The sequence below is a fragment of the Palaemon carinicauda genome, chromosome 13, assembly GCF_036898095.1.
Source record: "Palaemon carinicauda isolate YSFRI2023 chromosome 13, ASM3689809v2, whole genome shotgun sequence".
NCBI lineage: Eukaryota > Metazoa > Arthropoda > Malacostraca > Decapoda > Palaemonidae > Palaemon > Palaemon carinicauda.
In genome coordinates, this window is record NC_090737.1 from 146,764,762 (window position 1) to 146,788,303 (window position 23,542).

Consider the following 23,542-nt stretch of genomic DNA (forward strand, 5'->3'; position numbering starts at 1 on the left):
GTCAAATTGTATTTGTAAATGATGCGTATGGTGTGAAAAATTTCATCAAAGAGAGTAAGCTTGAATGATGTAAATCTGTGACAACATAGAGAAACAGATCCAGGAACATCTACTGTGGATGAAAACCTCAGATAGATTACCTGCCAGAAAGGACTTTCTGGTACTGTTCACCAATCAGGAAAGCAAGCAAAGGCTGCAAATTTTTCTAAAGAATGAGTTCACCAAGCTTACAAAAATCATAAAGAACTGACTGTGCACTCACTAAGGCAAAATTGTTAGAACATCTCAAGGAGAGAAGAAAGGATGGAAGAATTTGAATGTAGTAACGTTGAGGTAAATTCAATCCTGTTCTTCATTCATTTAAAAATCCGAAAAGTAGGTAAAATGGAGACAATCGTTATGATGCTGAGGACATGATGTAGTTATTCTTTCAGCACATGTTGCATGGAGGGCACCCTTGCTCTTAAAGAGAGAGACAAAATCATCAGCTGAAGAGACCTTTGCTCTGATGATGTAGCTGAAATGTTGATTCCATTACATGCCCACAGTGGGCCTGATACAACATCTGGCTTCTATGGGCATGGGAAAAAACAGTTTATGTCAAAGGAACCAAAGCTCAGGAGGCATATAATTTCTTGAAAGATGTTGGCAAAAAACTTCCAGTGACACATGAGGTGCTTCAGCAAATGGCCATATTCACTTTCATACACATCTATAATGATACTGTCAGTAAAACTTTAGTTGAAGCTAAAGCACTGAAGTGAGGTCAGATGAAAAGCAAGTCCATGTCCAGCATCCCACCAGATGTAGACTCTTACAATCTGTATATGACGTGAGTGAACTACCAAGTTTACATTAAACTTAACTATCATAAGCCGGATGCGCCCCCAAAAGCATATAATTTCTTGAAAGATGTTGGCAAAAAACTTTCAGTGACACACAAGGTGCTTCAGCAAATGGCTATATTCACTTTCATACACATCTATAATGATACTGTCAGTAAAACTTTAGTTGAAGCTAAAGCACTGAAGTGAGGTCAGATGAAAAGCAAGTTCATGTCCTGCATCCCACCAGATGTAGACTTTTTACAATCTGCATATGACATGAGTGAACTGCCAAGTTTACATTAAACTTAACTATCATAAGCCGGATGCACCCCCAGATCCCATAAACCATGCATGAGCACTGAAAGATGGTAGATGTGTGTGTGAGGTGTACATAGGATGCACTCCCAAGAAGTTTTGTGTAACTTGGATGAACACGAACAGCTATTGTTTCATGATGATGATGAAGCTAAAGGAAATGATGAAGTCTGTGACTCTGGAGTAAGGGACTCAGATATTGATTGCAGGATTGCATGTATACTTTCAATGAAGAAAATCAGATGGAAATTTTTCCCCTTAATATATGACTCTGAAATCATTGTTGCATTCCAAAAATAAGAAATGTGGATATTGTTTTATCATGACTGTTTTAGATAATTACCGGAAATTCAGATAATTCATGTTTTATCTTTTTTTCTATTAAAACACTTTTCAAATATAAACAAGAAAAAAAGCAATATTGATACTATTTTATCAAAGCACTGTCCCAGATAAAGGACAGGAAGGGCAGACAATAGTATGGTATTTCCTCCTTAACAGTGTAAAAGTTGTGCAATCTATATTATGTAGCCTACCTCTGTGCAGATATTCAGAAGATGAAAACAATGACTGCATCCTTCTATTCAGTCAATTTGTTATGCACTCTCGCATATAAACAAATATTCAGCTGAATGTAAAGATTCATTGCCAAAAATAAGAGAAGAAAATTGATTCTTTACCATCGTCCAGGGGCTGCTCCACGACAATCTTTGATTTGCCGCCCCCCCCCAATAAGTTACATTTTGTGACAATCCTTTAATTTAACAATTTGAAATTGTACAATATGACTCCATCGACTGTAAAAAAACATGTTAAGATAAAGAAATAATAAAAATTGGACATATAAAAGCAAAGATATGCATTATTTATATTCGAGAAGCTGCGTGGTGACCACTTTGAATTTTCGGCTCTAGTCGAGTTAGCCCATATTTTCACGAGGTTTACCCCAGCTAATTTTTAATCAGCATCATCAAACTGACTAAAATACACATTCCAAGCTTAACCCTGGAAAATTTGTCAAAGGACCATATTGAGGGAACTCTACTATTAAGGGGGCCGGCCGGCTAATGCCGTTTTTCTAAGGATAGGACTTTGACATTCATACCACCTAATAAGGTGACTTAGGATATACTCATACTGCACAGGATTTTTGCTTCTAACCTTCGGTTTTGCGACGCCAGGGCAATTTATCCTGAAAATTAGCGTTTTTCAAATTCTCTCTCCCCCTTCATAATTAATATTAAGGTCTGGGATTACTACCCTATATAGACCTGATGTAGACTTCTAATCAAATGAAGAGTTTTTTCTGAAGGTAATTTTTTGCTAGATATGAATTTCTTCATTATGGTTAAAAAAAATAAACCCTATAAATCAGGGAAAATCATTAGAAAAACACATGAAACACAAATTGGATAAAAAGGCTTAATATTATTGTTTTATAACGTCTTTCTACATTATATACCAAATTTTAATGCTATATCTTTAAAACTAAGGGAGAAGATAGAATTTGAAGGTCACTAAGCATAGTTTTGAGATATGGGCATTCAAAGCTTTCCTTTCTATTTTTACACAGACAAATTTACTAAATCATGATTATTATGAATTTTGTTCTTTTTTTGGATATCAATAAACCAAAACAACGTTATTCATCATAATTTAATCATAAATTAAAATCACTTTGCTCAATATCTTTCTTCTTTTCTCTCTTGTGAGGCAAGGTGGCTGCTCCTCCATCGACACCTCTCTCTCTCTCTCCCCGTCATTAACTCGCTAATATCGTTGATATTACCTACTTCTCCACTCTTATTAGAGCCAATTTTCTTCTTCCTTATGTTAGCGAGATGTTGAAATTGTCTTCTCCTCTTTGGTAGGATGAAATTCTAGCCGAAACCAAAAATAAAACTGACATTAAAAACAAGTAAATGTCAGAGATCAAACTTAAACGAATGCTCTCCCTGAGGTTTGTGCTAGCACTGGCCGAAGGGGGTAATACTTCGTCGTGTGACTCATGATGGAATCAATAAAGATGCTATTACTCACTTTTTTTTTTTATATCAAAATGTTATAAATATTGAAATCTATGATAACAGAAGAAAAACTGCTTATTCTTCTAGGGATCAATGTTTTTGGCTTATTGAGTTACTTTTACTAATTACCCTGTAACTATGAAAGTAAGAGGAATTTTGACAAAATATTTCATATACGCATTCTCCATTACCATACGAAGCTCTGTGAACTTTTTCAGGATTTTGTGTTTTTCGTCCTATACCCCAATATATTGGCATACCGTCCGGGCCCCTTAATATGAATATAGAGCATAGAGCATATATGACACAGGTAAGGCATACATATTGAAGGTCAAAGGAGATAACATCGTCCGCAGAGCGTACACAGAAAATAATGGGGTAGGTGGCAAGGATTTTGCCCCCGACCACGAAAAACCAAAATTGCAATTATAATTGCGAGTGGTTGCGTACAATTCTTCCAGATCATAATCGGTGAAATGACCCATTTAGATAGCAAGGTGAAACCTCAAGAACCTTAAAGGAGACTGCTAAAGAGTCAGCGAAGTAACTTTCCTGGCTCCTGCCTCAGCAGCTATTTCCAGTGTATGCTTCATCCTCGGGCAAGCTGTGAAACCTATGGCTCAATTGAATTACCCACAAAGCAGTGAGAACAGTACTTAGTTTGCCGCAATACTTGACTGTGTTTATACAAATTTCTGGACAAAAAGATGTGCTTTCAATGTGATGAGTTGATTAGGATGAGTAACCATGTACAGTACTTGTGAAATTATTAAGGCAATTAATGGCTTGACCAAAGGCTTAAGCTTACAATATTAACTGGAGCCACATGGTATTAGATGGCTAGGGGAAATGTAACAATATAACAATGGTCATGCTGCAAGGGACTGCTAAAAAGTCACAAAGTGAGTACCTTGATTTCCATAGTAAGTCTTCATATTAAAACACAACAGAGGACTATGTTAGTAAAATGTTTTTCAAGATTTTTACTTAACCTGGTATTGGATTGAAGTTTTTCTAAACTTATAGTGTAATAACTAAAACATCCTGATCACAAATATTTATATCGGGTCTACACATAATTTCTATAGATCATTAACCATCGTAACAACAACAACAACAACAAAAAACAAGAAATGTAGCCATTTCTAGTTTACCGCATGACATAAGCCTCAAACATTTCTTGGTCATGTGTAAGGTTTGGACACGAAATTAACAAGAGATGATAACTTCAGCATTAAGGTTAAGAAGATTCCATGCATTACTAGATAAATTCATTGGAGTTTGGAGTATTCTAACACAAACACACGCACACACACACATATATACATATATATATATATATATATATATATATATATATATATATATATATATATATATATATATATATATATATATATATATATTTGGGCTCAAGTCATGTCGTCCTGATGGAAGTTCCTTAAGGTAGCTTCCTATGGGATATATGTACTACAGTGATATTCTCAGAGAATTTTACCTTTAGGTATCCAGAATTCTAACTCCTGGCACGAATATCCTTAAATTATCTCTCAAGGATATCGTATAATATCAGAGGACGTATTCTTGACACGCCACATAGCAATCTGCACCTCCTAATAGCGTTTACGCTTTGAGGAGGTGTGGCAGAATAGAAGGGGAGCCGTATCAAGGTTACTCCCGTTCTCGTACTACTATTGGGTATGACAACAGCGCCATTTACACGGTGGCAGACATTCCTTATTCTGTAGCGATTTCGCTCAGTAGTATTCCCCGTGGATCTAACTTTTCGATCGTTTTACAGGATTATAATTATGCTTTCTCCATCTTCTTCCACCTCTGGAAAGTTGAGTATTGGGTCTTTACTATGAGTATATTTTAGCTCCTGTTTCACAATGAAATTAGAGTAATTTATTGTGCCTAAGAGCTAGGCCTGTTACAGGAGGCGCCATGGGCGCTGTCGTTCGTTAGGCATGTGTTATTTAGCTAGCAGAATGACTTCCAGTTTTAAATAGCTTATTCTAATTATTCAGCTATTTAGGCAATTATACTCGTAAAGATTTTGATAATGTGCATAATTTTCCTTTTCCATGTCGATTGTATAGTTAGAGTTTCGGTGATTTAGGTAACCGAGATCTCGTCTAGCCTAGGTAACCTAACCTAGGCGTTTTATTATACGTTCAGACATTTCCCTGGTTACCCTCGTGTATTGTTTTCTCAATTCAAGTGGAGACTGATACCTCCTAGAATTATATGAAACATTACACGTCTCCATGGAGATTTAAGAGTAATCTCTTTTTCCTCTGAGTGTAGCTTCAGGCTACAACCCTAGTGGCCGTGCCATGAATTTTATTCAGACATGACTAGCCTAGGGTTTTTCTGTCTCTTCCCTTAAACCGCTAGTTGTGGTATACCAGCAGGTTTTGGGATTTAGCCAGAATCTCAAGGTATTTAGCCTTATGTCGGCGACCTGTCGTCATAGCGAATGGGTTGTAGGATACCATCATTCACCTGCCCGCTAGGCTGCCGGCATTGGAGGCTAGCCCTGCCTAGCCGCACTTGAAGTTGTGGTAGGATACCATCTTCTCCTTGCGACTAGAAGACTAGTCCTGTGCCGCAGTCCTCTAGGCTGAAGAGTGATATTCTTCTTTTGCCTAGGATGACGCGGCACTGGAACTCTGTTTTCTCCCTTGTTGAGAGGAGGCGGCAATGCCGCCATCCCCTTAACTGTATCGGCAATCTCTAGGGTGGAGAACTGAGACTCTCCTGTCACCTAGGATTCTGCCGATACTGAAACAGTTTCTTTTAAGAGGTGGTAGGACTGACAATTTTGCCAGTTCCTTTCACACGCTATACAGGACCCTGTTCCCTACCCCTCTGTCCACTTTTGATGGCCTAGCCATTGTCTTTCATTGGGCCGGCATCTTGCAATCTTACCATTGCCGGTAGGTTGCTGGTGCCGGCCAGACTCCCTCTCTAGCCATGACAACTGTTGGCAGCCATGTTGAATGTCAGTAACCATGGCTGGCGGCAGTGCATACCGATGGCAGCCACATCATCTGTCGGCAACTATGGTCTCTGCCGGTAGCTGATGATCTTGGTTGCCGGCGACCGGCGGCTGGTGGCAGCCATGATGGCTGTGAGTGGGAAGTCCCTTTCTGTCCCCAAGGTTCTTCAGTTCTCCCTTGAACTGCTATCCACAGGTTCTGTTGCCGGAATACCGCTGGCCAGGCCGGCGCAGATAAGTGCTGACTTAGATGGCAGCACATCGACTGTACTGATACTGCTGGAGGCTAGCCTGCCGGCAGTGTATTGGCGGCACCTTGCCAGCAATAGTACTGTAGCTGGATGGAAGCCTGAATGGTACATTCTCCCCTTCCATTAGAACCTTCTTTCTGGAGAAAGGCAGTAAAATTAGACTTTTACATCCTTCATTACTGTATACATACACAGTAAAGGAGTAGCCTTTACTCCATGCTATCTCTCTCTCTCTAGCTAGCATACGAGATATGCTGACAAGACCTAGCTATGCCGGCAACATGCCGGCTGAACTACAGTATATGTTATACAAGTAGCCAGTAAATCTACAGTATAGAATATACTGCAGATAGAAAACTACTATATATTTTATACTAGTAGTTATTTTCAATATATCTTGGATATCCATACACAGGCATTTGCTGAACCCAATCCCATATTGAATGAATATAATTTCTTTAATATCCTGATTAGAAATCAGTATTCGGATTACCCTATAATATTAAATAGCTCAAGGCAGGGGTGATACACTCCTAACCCTTAAAGGGTAGAGCCTTTATCATTGAGTCTCCCTGATCAGGAAACTCTATAATCTAATATTGTAAGGAAGGCTACGGCAAATAGGCTGAGTGGGATACACAAATATATGTCTTTATTTTCTGAACTACAATACATGATTGTACAGTAGCCAGTAATTTGCAATATAGACTTACTGCAAATAGAAAACTACAGTACCATTATACAGTAGTAATTTCTAAACATACCGTGGGTACCCTTGTGCGAGCATTCTGCTGGTACTGCTCCTATGTTGAAAGAATAATATTTCTTCAATATTCTGTTTGAGAATCAGTCATCCTGACCCCACATTATTAACAATATAAAGGGACAGTGAATTTGTACTTCTCTACCCCTAGGGGTAAGAGCCCTTCTACTCGGAGTTACTTGATAGAGGAATCTCCATATAGTTAATACTTAGGGGAGGTAACAGCATTTGCTCACGGGGGTACACATGTATGTATCTCCTACTATCCCTTTATAGCTTACTATCCTAAGCTATTCTGTTAAGATGACCTTTGCATGTTGATTATCAGGGAGATAATCCTTTGTATACTCATTTGGTTTTCCTTTCTTTACAGGAGGAACACCTGATACCTTGTGCTGCAGTCTTCTGTAAGGCCAAGAGTAAGTATTTTTACAGTCATAATACTTGCAGGTTTCATTCCCCCTGCAATATTATTTCCGGATCTCTACATTATTGGAACCCGCAGGTTTGCAATATATGTCGGACATTAATGTCTGAAGGTTTTGAGAATCCCAAGTCTACAGAGAATAGGGATACAGCTCAATACAAATTACACAACTGGGTGAGAGGCTTCCAGAAAATCTCTCTGGGACCTTTCCTACCTAATGATAGGATGCGTAAACTACTATTTTCGAAAGCAAGTAAGGAAATAGTAGTGCCTCAGGCACCAACTACATCCCCTGACGGCCAGATAACCTTTGGGAATGAGGGCAAGAAGTGCCCCAGGGTAGAAGAGGAAAATGTTGTGTCGGGTATGCCATGTCCCACACTCGAGGAGTGCAAGCCTCTGTCACCAGCTTTTCCCAGCCAGGAAAAGGACTGGAAGGAATTCCATTTAACCTTTTCAGTAGGAAAATTAGACGCGGATGTCGCAAGTTGACAATTTAATGAATGTCTCCCTAAATTATCTGAGTTGCTCTTGTATAATGAACAAGAGACAAAGGGGAGACTTGCAGCCTCCTTTTCTCTACAAAACTACATAGAGTTGTGTTCAACCTACCAAAATACCCCAGACATGCTCATGGTCATAGCCAAAATGCATATGGCTACCTTAGTGAAGGACCTTTACGCCTTTATGAAGGCTAGGAGAGCATGTAGAGAGTTTGTGTTCGCTGGTGCAACAGTGAAACACGAAACAAGGAAGCTAATATCTTCCAACATCTGGGGTAAAGACCTCTTCCTACACGAGGTAATTAGGAAAGTGATTAAGAACGCCACCATGAAGAACATAAGTCTTCTCCAAAAGTGGGGCATCCTTTCAAAGATAAAATCTTCTATGGTTGTGGGTCCCCAACCTAAAAAGAAAATGGGAAATGCTGGAAATATCCGGGCTGCTCAACAACATCCCACTATTCCAGTGACCACGGTGCCACAGGCAGGTGGTCAAAAGTTTAAGCCTACTGACTATTCGAAGCATGAAGATGCCTCGGCTAGGAGGAACACTCCTTCAGGATCGTCGGACCTTCGATCCTTGGGTCCAAAGCCTATTCAAGATGGGACCATGATGAGAAACAGAAATGTATCCACCATCATTTCCTTACCTTCTCCTACAATCCAAAACCCTCCTGGAGGAGTATACCTGAGAGCTCTAGAGCATACAGGTGGTAAGAAAACTATAGTCCATCGAGTTCCAGGGAAGGCTGTTTTGTGTTCACGAGAAGGACTCAAGAAATCTCTGAGTCATTTTGAACTTGTCGCCACTCAACAAGTTCTTAGAAAACAGCAAGTTCAGAATGTTAATCCTTCTGAACATATGGACCTTGCTCCAAATAGGGGTGTTCGTAGTCTTGTCAGACCTGAAAGGTGTCCTGTGGCAACTTCCAGTCAACCACCCCCTTCCCTCCTATCTAGAATTCAAGTTACAGATAGTAACATCCTAGGAAAGACACGTGTCGGACTGGACACAGTCCTAAATATCTTCATAGGATTGGCAGATTAGTCATGTTAAAACCAAGCCTAGAAATGGTTCAGGCATTAATATACCTGGGCGAGAGGCTGGCGTGGGCAGCACCCGAAATGGCTGGTCAATGTGCATCCAAAGAAATGACCCGGTTCCCGGGATATCACGGATGCAAATAAGCTTCTAGAAGTCTCGACTCTCTCCAGCTCAAGTGTTTCAATGGCTGGAAAACCATTGAAGCCCGCAGTCACATCAACTCTCCTTTCCCTTGGGAATATAAAAGGAGGTCGCGAGGTCTGTCAAGAGACTCAGGTAATCAGTCAGATTTCCAAGACGCTAACAGGAAGAAGCGCTAAACTCTCCCAAGTTCGCAATAGTGACAGACCTAGTGCTAAGAGCACTGCAGAAAGATGCGTTAAGAGCCTGGAGAAAATACGCATCAAACGCTTGAAGAGATAAAAAACGACCGATATTGGTCCCTCCTTAATTGCTTCTGTAACAAAAATTAAAGCACGAAAGTCCCAAGACTCTGTTGGTCCTATCATGAGTGGGGAAGCTCCCTCCACACAGATCAGGCTTCTTACGACTGATCCGGGACACCAAAGCGATTATAAGACGTCACAATCGATAATGATAAAGAACGTCTCATACAGTCTAGGTGAAGTTAACCATCCCTTTCTTAAAGGGATGGCACCTGTCAGCAGTTCATATACAATTGATCCACAGTGTGACAGTGGATGCTCTATTTCAATTCAAGTCGATAGAGTCAGAATGGTCCATGGACGCAGACCTATTCCCTCCCAGATGGGAACAAGTCCCGGAACTGCAGATCGACCTCTTCATCACGAGCGTCTTCAATAAACTACCTCGATATGTAGCCCAATACGAGGATCCTCTGTCCTCCCTAATGAAGAAACTATAGATGAGGCTGGTCCTAGTTCTGATCCTAGGTATATTTCAGAAGGTTCAGAAATTAACTGCTTTCGTTTTATCACAGAGAACCCAAACCCTTCATTTCATGATTTTCTTACCCTAGCGGTTAGAAAAAGATTTGGGATCTCAGAAGGCAATATAGAATTCTTAGAAGAATACAAGGCTAAGTCAACTAAAAGACAATATGAGTCTTCCTGGAAAAAGTGGGTTGCGTTTGTCAAAGCAAAAGGACCGAAAGAAATTTCAATGTCCTTCTTTGTCCATCTTCATAATCAAGGTCTGGCGGCCAATACGATAAATATGTGCAAATCAGCCTTGACTAGACCTCTTCTATATGCCTTTCAAGTAGATCTGGCGAATGAAATCTTTAATAAGATTCCGAAGGCATGTGCAAGGCTTAGGCCCGCAGTACCACCAAAGCCCATCTCTTGGTCTTTAGACAAGGTCCTACATTATGCCTCATTTGTGAACAATGAAGAATGTTCTCTTAAGGATCTAACCCAAAAGGTTATTTTTCTATTCACTATAGCCTCTGGGTCTAGAGTTAGTGAAATAGTGGCCCTATCCAGAGATGAGGGCCACATTCAGTTCACAGAAGTGGGAGAACTGAATCTCTTTCCTGATCCATCCTTTCTCACTAAAAACGAGCTACCCACTAAAAGGTGGGGTCCCTGGAGAATCTGCCCTCTGAAGGAAGATGTCTCTCTATGTCCTGTAGAGTGTCTAAAGGTCTATCTTAGTAGAACTTCAGACTTCAGGGGAGGACAGCTCTTTAAAGGAGAAACTTCTGGATCAAATTTATCCCTGAAACAACTAAGGGCGAAGCTCACCTATTTCACTCATAGAGCGGATCCTGACAGTTCTCCCGCAGGTCATGATCCGAGAAAGATTGCTTCATCACTGAACTTCTTTCAGTATATGAACTTTGAGCGTCTTCATTCATGCACTGGATGGAAATCATCCAGAGTGTTTTATAAACACTATATAAAACAGGTGCATGAACTGAAACACTATGTAGTGGCAGCAGGTAGTGTATTAAAACCTGCCCCCTAATTACTGTTGTAAACAGTCAATGGTTTGGGACTTCAAATGTCCTCGCACATATACTGGGTGAGAATCATCCAGAGTGTTCTCAAAAACTATGCTAAGCAAGTCCATGATCTGAAGCAGTATGTGGTGATGTTAGGTAGAGTATTTAACCTGCCGTCTAATTCTACGATGAACAGCTAATTGACTGGGACTGTCAATTAAAGGGAGAATGGGTCATCCCTCTTAGGGCGTGACCTCATTTGATTAAGTGTTACCATGATGACACTAGCTCTGTTCAAAATCCCAGGTGTGGAAATATACAGATAGCACTAGTGCCGGTGTACATAGTACACAGTGCAAATAGAAGTAACCAGTACAGGAATTAGGAAGAGAAATTGTTTTATAAATTTTCTCCAATCTGAGAGTGGCACTCATCATTTCTTTCCTTTCAGGAAAGAAATATAGTCTCTGTACTCGTTACAGGTATAATCCCATAGTCATACTACATTCGTTTTACTAGCCATCTCTTTTAGTCATTTATTAGGAATAAATGTCTATTAGAATGTAGTGCGTCCGCATTCGCCCGACAATTGCATGTATAAATGCCAGAGTTCTTTGACTTACCAAAGTAAGTATTCATCATATAACTGTATGCTCACAAATAATAGATATATGAGACACTGATATTGATTCAGCAATATATACAACAATGAGACTGTTTGTATATTCAGTGAATACTTATGTTTGTTCATACAATATATGTTAACCTTGAGACCCCTTTTTCTACTGTCTAGAATGACTCTTCCCTGTAGGAGGCAGGAAGCACTAACATTATTTATGATTAGTGATGATGACGGATAACGGTGACGTCACTTGTCTCAATTGGTCCCTATGACCATAGAAAATGTTGTTCCGAGGTTAAGGCACTGATGAAAATCCACAGATACACTAATGCTCTGGTATGCTTCCATCAGGACGACATGGCTTGAGCTCAAAAAACGGATTTTGAGCTACGCGAAAAATCTATTTTTGGGTGAGATGGCCATGTCATCCTGATGGACCCACCCATCTCTTCTAAAAAAGAAAAGATCTTCACAGTATCCCTCCCGTTGTACTGTATCTGTAGCACCATGCTCAATGCTACAAGGAATGTCCGCCATCGTGGAAATGGCGCTGTTGTCATACTCAATAGTAGTACGAGAACGGGGGTAACCTTGATACGGCTCCCCTTCTATTCTGCCACACCTCCTCGAAGCGTAAACGCTATTAGGGGTGCAGATTGCTATGTGGCGTGTCAAGAATACGTCCTCTGATATTATACGATATCCTTGAGAGAAAATTTAAGGATATTCGCGCCAGGAGTTAGAATTCTGGATACCTAAAGGTAATATTCTCTGGGAATATCACTGTAGTACATATATCCCTTAGGAAGCTACCTTAAGGAACTTCCATCAGGACGACATGGCCATCTCACTGAAAAATTTATTTTTCGCTTTGCTCAAAATCCGTATATATATATATATATATATATATATATATATATATATATATATATATATATATATACACAAGGGGTGATCAAAAAGTTTGGTAAATGTGGGAATATCTATTAAATTACGAACATTAACATGTTTTGTCACTAATCTCCTTCAAAGTACTCTCCTTCAGCACATACACACTTACTCCACCATGCCTGCCACTTTTGAAAACATTCCTGGAAGTCATCTTTCTTCAATAACTTTATTTGCTTTGTCGTGTTCGATTTGGTGTCTTCAATGGTGTCAAATCGTTTACCTTTCATCGTTGATTTAATTTTCTGGAATAGCCAGAAGTTGCATGGTGCCAAGTCGGGAGAATATGGTGGATGCGGAACTGCAGCGAGATTCTTTCCAACCATGAACTGCCGAACAAGCAGTGACGTGTGAGAGGGCGCCTTGTCATGATGCAGCAGCCATGCCATTTCTCCATTTTTCTGGCCTTTTACGTCTAATGCATTCTCGCAGGCGTTTCAGAACTTCCACGTAGAAAATAGCATTGACAGCGCAGCCTCTGGGAAGAAATTTAATATGCACTAATCCTTCAATGTCAAAGAATGCAATCAGCATGACCTTCACAAGTGACTTCGACATTCGTGCTTTCTTAGGTGCTGGGGATGAAGTTTTGTGTGTGACATCTGTGTCTCCGTAAACTTGTCGAAGTATTTGATAGGTTTTTGTAGCCGATTTATTGAGTTTGAAACAAAATTAAATGTTTGCACGTTGTTCAAGCTTCAACAATTTACTCAGTCCGCCGGATGCCACAACATTGACTACACTCTACAGCTTCTTGTATTACACTGACGCACACTGGAACTCTTCCTCTCGTCACAGCATGCACGTACAATGCTATCTCAAAGCTAGGCTACTTTAGCTCCACCTGGTGAAATAAATATTACAGTACCAGACATGTTTACCGAACTTTTCGATCACCCCTCGTATGTATATATATATATATATATATATATATATATATATATATATATATATATATATATATATATATATATATACAAACAAGGACCCCAATCTTTATACAGTAGCTCTTCATAATTAACTCACAGGTAATGCAATGGAAGCAAAATCGGATTTTGAGCGAAGCGAAAAATCTATTTTTGGGTGAGATGGCCATGACGTCCTGATGGAAGGTTCCTTTAGTAGCTTCCTGAGGGTATATATGACTACAGTAGATATTCCCAGAGAATTAAACTAAAGGTTTCACAGAATTCTAACTTCTGGCGCGAGCACCCTAAAGGTTTCCTTTCAGGATATCGTATATCAACAGGGGACGTATGCTTGACACGCCACATGGCTATCTGCACTCCACATAGCGTTTACGCTTCGAGGGGGAAGGTGGCAAGTTATAGGAGGAGCCGTTGCAAAGTTATCCTCCTGCGTTACTGTTACGGTACCTCGCGACGTAAACAAACGGCAGCCATAGCTGTCCACCATCTTGACTGACGTCACGTCTGCCTGCTTCATTCCTTATTTAGTGTTCTGCCAACCTCCACGATACAATATGAAAGGGAGGGGCCTGACAGGCCAAACTAAAACAATAGGGCGGGTCATCAGGACGTCATGGCCATCTCACCCAAAAATAGATGGGCTGAAGCCATGACGTCCTGATGGAAGTGCACCAGAGAATTAGTGTATCGTGGTTTTTCCCAATTTCAAAAGTGCCTTCTACTTCAAACAATATTCCTTTGGTCTGGTGACCTTAGAGACCGTGACATCTCCGTTATATGTCACTACCAGTGGCATAAACAATGACATGGCTTCCTGCCCCCCTGGCAGGGAGGTCCTGTGTGGACAAGAGGAACATCTCGAAGTACCCTGATGTAGATAAACTCACCTGGATGCGAGGATCGTGCCGGTCTCGTGGACAGATCAGGAAAGTTAAATATTTGTGTAGGAACATTATTTCACTTGCTTGGTGAGAATATCTCAGACAGGAGTAATATTATACATGAATATAATGAAGAATAATGAGGGGCATTAGAACTCTGTAACAGTAGTTAATTTTCATATGGAAGGGCGAAATAAGATGCATATGATAATTAAATTTTCTATTTTATTCAAGAAAATTTGCAATAAAGTAAAATAAGGTAATTAATTTACAACAAAATTATTGATTAATAGACATAGACTATGAACTGAAAAAGACGATGACGTGGAATCTGAAAGGGAAGAACTTGCCTTTATACACATGAGTTCTAGGGGAACTAAAGTCTTTGAGAGTCACAATACACTTCATGTCCAATAAACATGTGGCACACGTGTTAGAGTCTATGTCATTTCACCTTGTGGAAGAACGGTCTTTTGTGACACTAAGTGTCACCTGAAATCACTATGTATCGCACTAGGGTCAACACAGGCACCCGTTGAGTTAGAGTCCCGAAATAACTCACTGTTCTACGCAGCACTAAGCAGCAGGTTTCAATACACTACCTGCAGCTACCACGAATCGCTTCACTTCGTGCACCTACTTCGCATAGTGTTTGAAGAACACCCTCGAGGATTTCCAGCCTGTGAAAGATCGGAGGCTTTCGAAATCCATACCTTGGAAGAAATTTAGGGAAGAGGCGACTATCCTAGGATCATGACCTGCAGGTGTACTGTCAGGATCCCTTCTGCGAATAAAGTAGGTGATTTTCGCCCTTAGTTGTTTAGTGACAGGTCACTGCCCGATGTTTCTCCTTTAAAAAGCTGTCCTCCGCCAAAGTCTGAAGTTCTTCGAAGATAGACCTTAAGACTCTCCACTGGGCATAGAGAGACATCTTCCTTCAGAGGGCAGATTCTTCAAGGTCCCCATCTCTTGGTGGGGAGTTCGTTTTTAGCGAGAAACGTAGGGTCGGGGAAGAGGGTAAGTTCCCCTGTATCGGCGATCTGTATCTGCCCCTCTTCTCTTGATAATGCCATTATTTCACTGACTCGGGCTCCCGAGGCGAGAGCAAAAAGGAAAATCACTTTTTGAGTAAAGTCTTTCAGAGGGCAAGATTCATTGTCCAGGCTAGAGGCAAAATGGAGCACCTTATCCAGAGAACAGGAGATGGGTCTCGGTGGGGGTGCAGGACGGAGTCTAGCACATGCCTTTGGAAGTTTGTTAAAGATTTCGTTGGACAAATCTATCTGGAAGGCTTACAGTAGTGGTCTTGTCAAGGCTGATTCACAAGTGGAAATCGTGCTGGCTGCTAAGCCTTGTCCATGAAGGTGAATAAAGAAGGACATACAAAAATCTATGGAGATTTCCATAGGATTTTTCGCCTTGACAAAGGACACCCACTTCTTCCAGGATGATTCATATTGCCTTCTGGTAGACTTCGTTTTGTATTCCTCTAGGAAGTCTAAACTTTTCTTTGAGATTCCAAACTTTTTCTTCACGGCTAGGAAGAGAAAATCATGAGATGAAGGTCTCGGACTTTCTTTGATGAATCGAAGACAGTCGACTTCTGCACCTGCTGGGAGAGAACTGGGCCCGGCAGAGGGATCAGCTTGGGCTGTAGCTCCAAGACTAGGGGGAACCAATTGCTCCGGGGCCACTTGGGAGCCACTAGGGCTGCTGTTCCCTCGAAGGTTCTCAGTTTAGAGAGGGCTTTCAGCAGAAGATTGGGTGGAGGGAACAGGTAAATCTTGGACCATCTGTTCCAGTCCAGGGACATGGCGTCCACTGCTTTCTCTTTGGGGTCCTCGTATGGGGTCACGTACAGAGGAAGCTGATTGTTGTCGCTCGTCGCAAAGAGGTTGATCTGCAGTTCCGGGACTTGATAGGAGATGAAGGAGAATGATCTTGCGTCTAGGGACCATTCTGACTCTATGGGGCTTGTCCTCGATAGAGCGTCCGCCGTCACGTTGCGGAATCCTTGTAGGTGAACTGCGGACAAGTGCCATTTCTTCCTGTCCTCCAGGCGGAAAATGGGTAACAGCACTTGGTTGAGTTGGGGCGATCTTGAGCCCTGACGGTTGAGACATCTGACCACCATGGAGTTGTCCAGAGTTAGACGGATGTGGATCGAAGGACGAGGGAATAGTTTCTTCAGAGTGAGAAGAACCGCCATGGCCTCCAAGATGTTGATGGGAAACGTCTTGAACAGAGGAGACCACGTTCCTTGAACTTGATGCTGGTGGGAGTGACCCCCCATCCTTCTAGCGAGGCATCCGTGTGGATGTTGATCGATGGAGGTGGTGGTTGAAGAGGAACAGATCTTTTCAGGTTCCTTGCTTCCGACCACGGCTTGAGGAGTGAGCGAAGCCATTTTGGTAGGGGTCTCTTGAGATCTCTTCGAGCGATGGATGCGTTTCATCTCCACACTCCTGAAGCATCCTTTAGCTGTGCTTGTAGCACTGGGTCTGTCACTGAGGCGAACTGTAGGGAGCCGAGTACCCGCTCCTGCTGTCATCTTGAAATCTGGCTATTTCTTCCCCCTAGTCTGCACTTGGTTGGGTCACGACCCTTCCTCCCTGTAGCCTAGCAACTTGTCCTACCCCTGCCTTGCCTAGTCTGGGAGAATGGTTCTTCTAGCCTAGGTTGGGCAGTCAGTGGGATTCTGTATCTTTATAGTTTACGACAGGACACTAGTGCTGTACCTAAGCTGAGCTAACCTACCCTAGGTTGGAGAGCGTTCTCTCCCCCCTAGATAGGCAAACCTAAAAACAGATTCCCTTCTCTTGGGAGTGTAAGGGGGTGCTACGTCTCCCCCCCCCCATCACTCCCTCTCAGAACCCTTTCCCCTCCCCCTCTATCCCTTTGTGTTGGCTTGCCATCACACCCCTGTCCGCCGTCCTACAACTCCACCGCTTGCAGGCGAGTTGTGGGATCGGAAGGTTCCTTTAGTAGCTTCCCAAGGGTATATATGACTACAGTGATATTCCCAGAGAATCAAACCAAAGGTTTCACAGAATTCTTACTTCTGGCGCGAGTACCCTTAAGATTACTCTCAAGGGTATCGTATATAATCAGGGGACGTATTCTTGACACGCCACATGGCAATCTGCACCCCGAATAGCCTTTACGCTTCGAGGGGGATTACTATCGTATCACAACCGCGCCAACTCCCTCTGGCGGTTATTCCTTGTAGCGTTGAGCATGGTGCTACAGATACAGTAGTTCAGGGAGGGAAACCGTGAAGATTACTACTCACATAAAACACAATGGGTCATCGGTGAAAGTCATTAATATTATCTGAAAAGGCATTATCAGATGGATACTTTGTACCTCTAAAGTGAAGTTCTTAGACAGGTTTTTATTCAATAGTAGAACGGTCTTAATTCAGACTTAGAATTTTGCTCATAGTTCTGTTTGCCATTCTTAATGTGAATAGGAGTCATCATGAAACATTAGCTATTAGGAGGTATGGTGGAATATTGCACTCTTACACGATGGAACATTGAATAGCCATATCCATAAGTATAGGGGCAAAATTGTCTTAATGTTATTCATATGTTTGTTTATTGCTGAAAGTTAGCCATCAAAGAAATTCATGAGCTCAACTGCTATCCTCTGAGAAAGGGGTTCTACATTATGATTGTAAGCAATAAGGTAGTTACATTCATAGCCAAAAGTTTTTTTAATATATATATATATATATATATATATATATATATATATATATATATATATATATGTATATATATATATATATATATATATATATATATATATATATATATATATATATATATATATAGTAACGTTTACCCACCTGGAGGTGAATGTTTGTTGGTCTCGTCCACAAGTGGCCCAAAGATGTGGAAGGCCACCAGTGGAAGCGTCCAGAAGACGTGACACCTCAGCTAGTCTACTTCGTGCCCACTCTCCGCCACGACCGCACACCATCTGTAGAGGATAAGAACGTTTTTACTTTTTACTTTTTATTTTAGTGTTGTTACTGTTCTTAAAATATTCTATTGTAATTATTAATTACTTCTTTGTAGTTTCCTTCTTTCCTTTTCTCACTAGGCTATTTTCCCTGTTGGAGCCCTCAGGCTTATAGCATTCTGCTTTCCCAACAAAGTAATAATAATAATAATAATAATAATAGTAATAATAATAATATCATTCATCTAATCCTGTATATGCAAAAATTTCCATTATTCACGAGTTCTCTATCTCTGAGGTAATAAGCAAGCATGCCAGCAATGATATGCTGTTGTATGAAATGTCTTTAAATATCTTCAATAAATTCCCTAAATTTTCAAAGAACGTGTGCATTTTTATTCTTTTATGTAAATACATCATGTTTTTATTTTCATATTATCATATTACCTTTATGTTGACAAAGATTATTTTTATTTTATTCATAAGTTTGATTTAATCACAATTAATCAACCTTTCAATGCTTGGAAAGGAATATTATTTAACATTAAAATAATTTTTTTTCATCATAAGACCTTGAAATGCCAAAAATTAAATTGGGGTAATTTCAATAATCTGAAGAAATTGCTTTTTCTTTAATTTTTGCATTTGGATTTTGAGTTCATTACTCGAGATGTTTACTTTCTTTGATTTATTTTTCATTGATTTGCCTTTCATTGGTTTCTCAATATTTTCTTTCAACAATTTATATAAACTTTCTCTGTTTTTTCAGCCTCAGTTTACTTAACATCATTTACATTAACTGCCTTCTTACATTATCATGTCATAACTCTGTGTAATTCTGAACAATAAACTGTAAATGTTCTTCAACTTTTTACTGAGATTCCACAGATTTGGTGTTCTATAGCTTCTAAAATCAAGCTATTCATAATATTGTATTTGGGATTTTGAGAGAAAACTGTACTTTCCCCGCCTTCTTGGCCTCTCAATCTTTGACATTGCAGAACTTCATGTCTTTATCAAGGTTTGGATGACCGACCAACAATAGCATGATCTGTTTAGTGATACATTATGTAACTTCATTATTTCTTTATAGTGTATATATCTTTAACTTGATCCTCATTACTTCAAAATTTGAAATCAACAATAGAATAAATCCAACAGCATCTGTTTATTTTCTAACTCTAGAAATTTAGAGAAATCTCTTACTTATTATTACGAGTATCTAATCCAGAACTTTATCCTAACTCGAGGTTTCACTTATAAATTTCATATATGTGAATTCTTAACTCTGCCGTTTCTTAGTATAACATGAATATTTAAGTTTATTAAGTCGTATCCGAGCTAACTCCTTTTCATTATTTTCTAAATTGTAAAAGGCCCTTATTTCCACATCATAACTTGAAGTGTCGCTTCTTATTCCTCGAATTTCTTTCAATGTCAAATTACTTTCACATTTCTAACATTTTATAAACTCTGCCATTCCATTAAGAAAAATTACATTCGGTCATCTACACGCTTTCATTTCATATGTTTTCGATTTCTAAACAATATAATTACATAGGATATTATTTCAATAATATCCATATTCTTGCTCTTATAAGTTTTTCCTATATGCTTTTCAAACTTAATATCCTTACCTGATAAAACGCCAACGTACTGAGCTACAGTAAGATACATTCTCAAGCAAGGCAACCTTAGAATTATTGCGCAATAACCAAATGTAGCTTAACCTATGGCAGCAAGGCCTGCCTGGACAATAGTCCTTAGTACTCATAAAAACATAATCTAACCTAGCGTAGGGCACTGAAACCTAATGCAGATGACCTTCTAACCTCCTGTACACCCTTAATGACTATCATAAATGCACACAGCATAGAAAAACAGTTAGCTGACCTATTTCCTGCTTTATTTTATCACTGTCTTTGTTCCTCTATTTACTTTTTACTCACAAAAAACATTCTTGTATAACAGTGCCTAGAATTTATGTAATTCATAATTATGAGTTTCAATAATTTATCGACTTGGCAGAATAATAATGCCCGTTGAAATGTTTATTGTTTCACTAATATATACGAAAACAATTTCAATCTTATTGGCACAGGTTGGTTCTTCATGCCGAAACGACCCAAATCTTTGAGTAAACAAAGAAGAAAATAGGTTTGTTCTACTGTGATTTATTTAAACAAATCTTATAACTTCTTTCACTTTCCCTCTCTCTTAGGTTCTTCCATCCCTCATTTATTCTATCTAAAACCATGCACTATATAGTACATCTAACATCTTTATAGTAAAGTTAAGAAGTTTGTTAAAAACTAAACCTACCAGAATGTGCATGGTAAACTTCTAAGCGAAGTGTCTTTCATTGTTTAGCTAACGTAAAGAGTTCTTGAATCAAATAGGTAGATGAGATAGGGACATTATTTGCTACAGTATATGTTCTAAAAATATTTCTCACTGATTTTAAGAAGTATTTATGGTTATATTTTTATACAAAAACTTGAATAATCAATAAATGTCTTGAAGTGAACATACATGGTAAATTCGTTTTTTATAAGGATATATACATTACATTTACAATTCTTAGAATTTATAATATCACATACACATCATAATATATTTACGTGAATATTTCTTTTACTTAACATATGCCATATTCACAACTGCAAGTTTCACGATCCATCTAAATGTGATTTTGAATAAAAAAAACATATCGATTCATAAGTATTTTTGGTTAATCATTTTGATGCGCAATTTTCAAGGCAAGCCTGTGTAGGATGGACTTATAGAATTTAGGCTATATGGTTCAGCACTGGGACTAGGGAGACCCTTTAGGGTTGCGATGTATCTAGTGAAAACCCCCACAATTGCCCTATGAAGTAAAAGTTAAAAGAGGTTGAACAGCAAAAAGCTAGGAAGCTGACATGTTCGTAAATTAGAAGACTAAGTTGTGGGTGTAACTAGGGGTCAAAGGAATGGTGCAAAGATCCTTAATAATACTTACAGAGCACAGTAGGAGGTGTACTGACAGAACCAACGCCTTATAGGGCTAGCCTTGGTAGCCATTCAGTGATCAATGTATTTTAGGCTTTTATGTACAAAAGGGAACCACATGTTAATTTATCCAAGACTCCACTATAAGAATTTGCATGACTTTCAAGGTCAGTCAATCTTTACATACCTCTGAGTCTTTCTGGCTTGTGCTTTTTAACTTAGGCTAAAATCTTATCTTATGTAATCTGGCTCCTTTTCTTCTCCTTCATTATCTTTCACATTCCCCTGGACTTTTAAAACACCCAATAAGTTAATTTCGACACTTTCCCCCATTACTAATTTCCATTGCATTGTCTTAACAAAGGAAAGTTTGCTTTACATAAATTTTGGTTCTGGATACGTGTGTGTTATTGATAAAATCATCTTTCTTTTGTTCAAATGTCAATAGCTTCATATGCTCGATTGTCGCATTAAATCTTACCGTTTTGAATTAAACTTTATATTTTATAGCATGAAATAAATGATTATAACTTTTATCTCGGGTTTTAACTTCAGTTTGTTTAATCCTTTAATATATGCTATCAAATTGCGCGTGAATGGAGCTCTCTCAAAATTCATAACACAAATTACTTCTAAACTATGATGCTTTTTCCATATAATTCACGCATGTTCCCTTATCCTTATCAGTTTAATTCCCTGACTTTATGTATAAAGCTTCACTCAAATAAACCGTTATGTATAAACCATTACTTGAATAAACCAGTTAGTATAAATTGAATTCATTACTTGATCAGATTTTAATTTGACTTTATTGGACATTTCATAGTCACAAGAACCTCATCTTATCCTCCTCAATTTTGAATTCTCAACTCTCAAATATCACATGCCATTCCAAGACTTCAAAACTCTGCACTTTACTTTTGTATGTATTTAATAAAAAAAAGGTCTTAAAAGTAGGACATTTATTCTTAATGATTGATACTATATTTCTAAACGTTTTACATAAAAGAGGCATTGGCGAGTTCCTTTTATCACTGGTATTTTAGCTTGAGGGAGGTGAGAGTCTTGCCGAAATTCTATCATTGCCTAAATTTTATCAGGAGTTGTGAAAGAGCCAGAGGCAAGACAAAGTATTTTCATGCCTATTCCGATGTTGTTACTGGCTAGTGCGGATTTGGGAATAGATTGTGATCTATCTTATAAAAAGTAATGCATAAATTCTTTGTGAAATGCGGGCAATTTGGACAGCTTGGTTGAATATTTGATAATGTCACAATCTTGTGTACTTGAGGTACTTCATCACTAATGGGCTTATTGGGATTAGAAAAATAAATCTGTCATCTGTGACCTTTATACATTAAGCTATATTTTCAGATAAAAAATCTAGTAATAAACTGAGAGTTTTAAGATTTATCAAAAGAAAAATTTTAAAATAATTTGTCCGCATGTATCTCTGTGAGCTGAAATTATCATGGCTTTCCCTTTCTCTCACTTTGATTTTTCAAATATATCAGGTCTGATTTGCAATAACTATACTCAACTAAGAGCTGCTGTCCAGAGAGTTTTTTCTTCAGAAAAAAAGATGATACAATATGATCATTAAAAAAATCCTTTCTGGCACTGCCTACGAATATAAATGGCACACCCACTTGAAACCTACTCATACATTCTTTGGTATAGACGGAACAGTTCCTAGTTTTCTTAACCCTAAAACAATGTCGTGGGTAATTTTTACCCTACACTCATGTGTTTCATGCGCGCACAGCCGGATGGGTGTCGGCAGTCAAGTGGGTCTTTGTGTAGCTTAAGTTGGCTGTTAGTCTATCCGCGTTCGTGCCGTCATGGGGCCATGTATGTTGTGCTTCAGGTATATTTTACCCCATAACCGTGATAAGATACAAACTTGTGTGGGTAATATTTACCCATAAATGTGATAAGATGCAAACTTGTGTGGGTAATAGCCTATTTACCCCACAACTGAGTTCAAATACTGACATGGAATCTTATGTGGGTAATATTTACCCCACAACCGTGTTCAAACACTGACATGGAATCTTATATGAGTAATATTTTCCCCCAAAACGTGTTAAAATACTAATCATATTTGTGTAAA

At 39.2% G+C, this 23,542-nt stretch overlaps 1 protein-coding gene across 5 annotated transcripts in view; it reads right to left on the reverse strand.

The window, feature by feature from the left end:
* HPS4 (Hermansky-Pudlak syndrome 4 protein) overlaps positions 1–23,542 on the reverse strand; it is a 599,431-nt gene that overhangs the window by 135,192 nt on the left and 440,697 nt on the right. For all 5 annotated transcript variants that reach the window (XM_068386039.1, XM_068386038.1, XM_068386036.1 and 2 more), the window contains exon 3: positions 18,323–18,456. In XM_068386039.1, the coding sequence (XP_068242140.1) occupies positions 18,323–18,456 (134 nt within the window). The remainder of the gene's footprint in view (positions 1–18,322; positions 18,457–23,542) is intronic.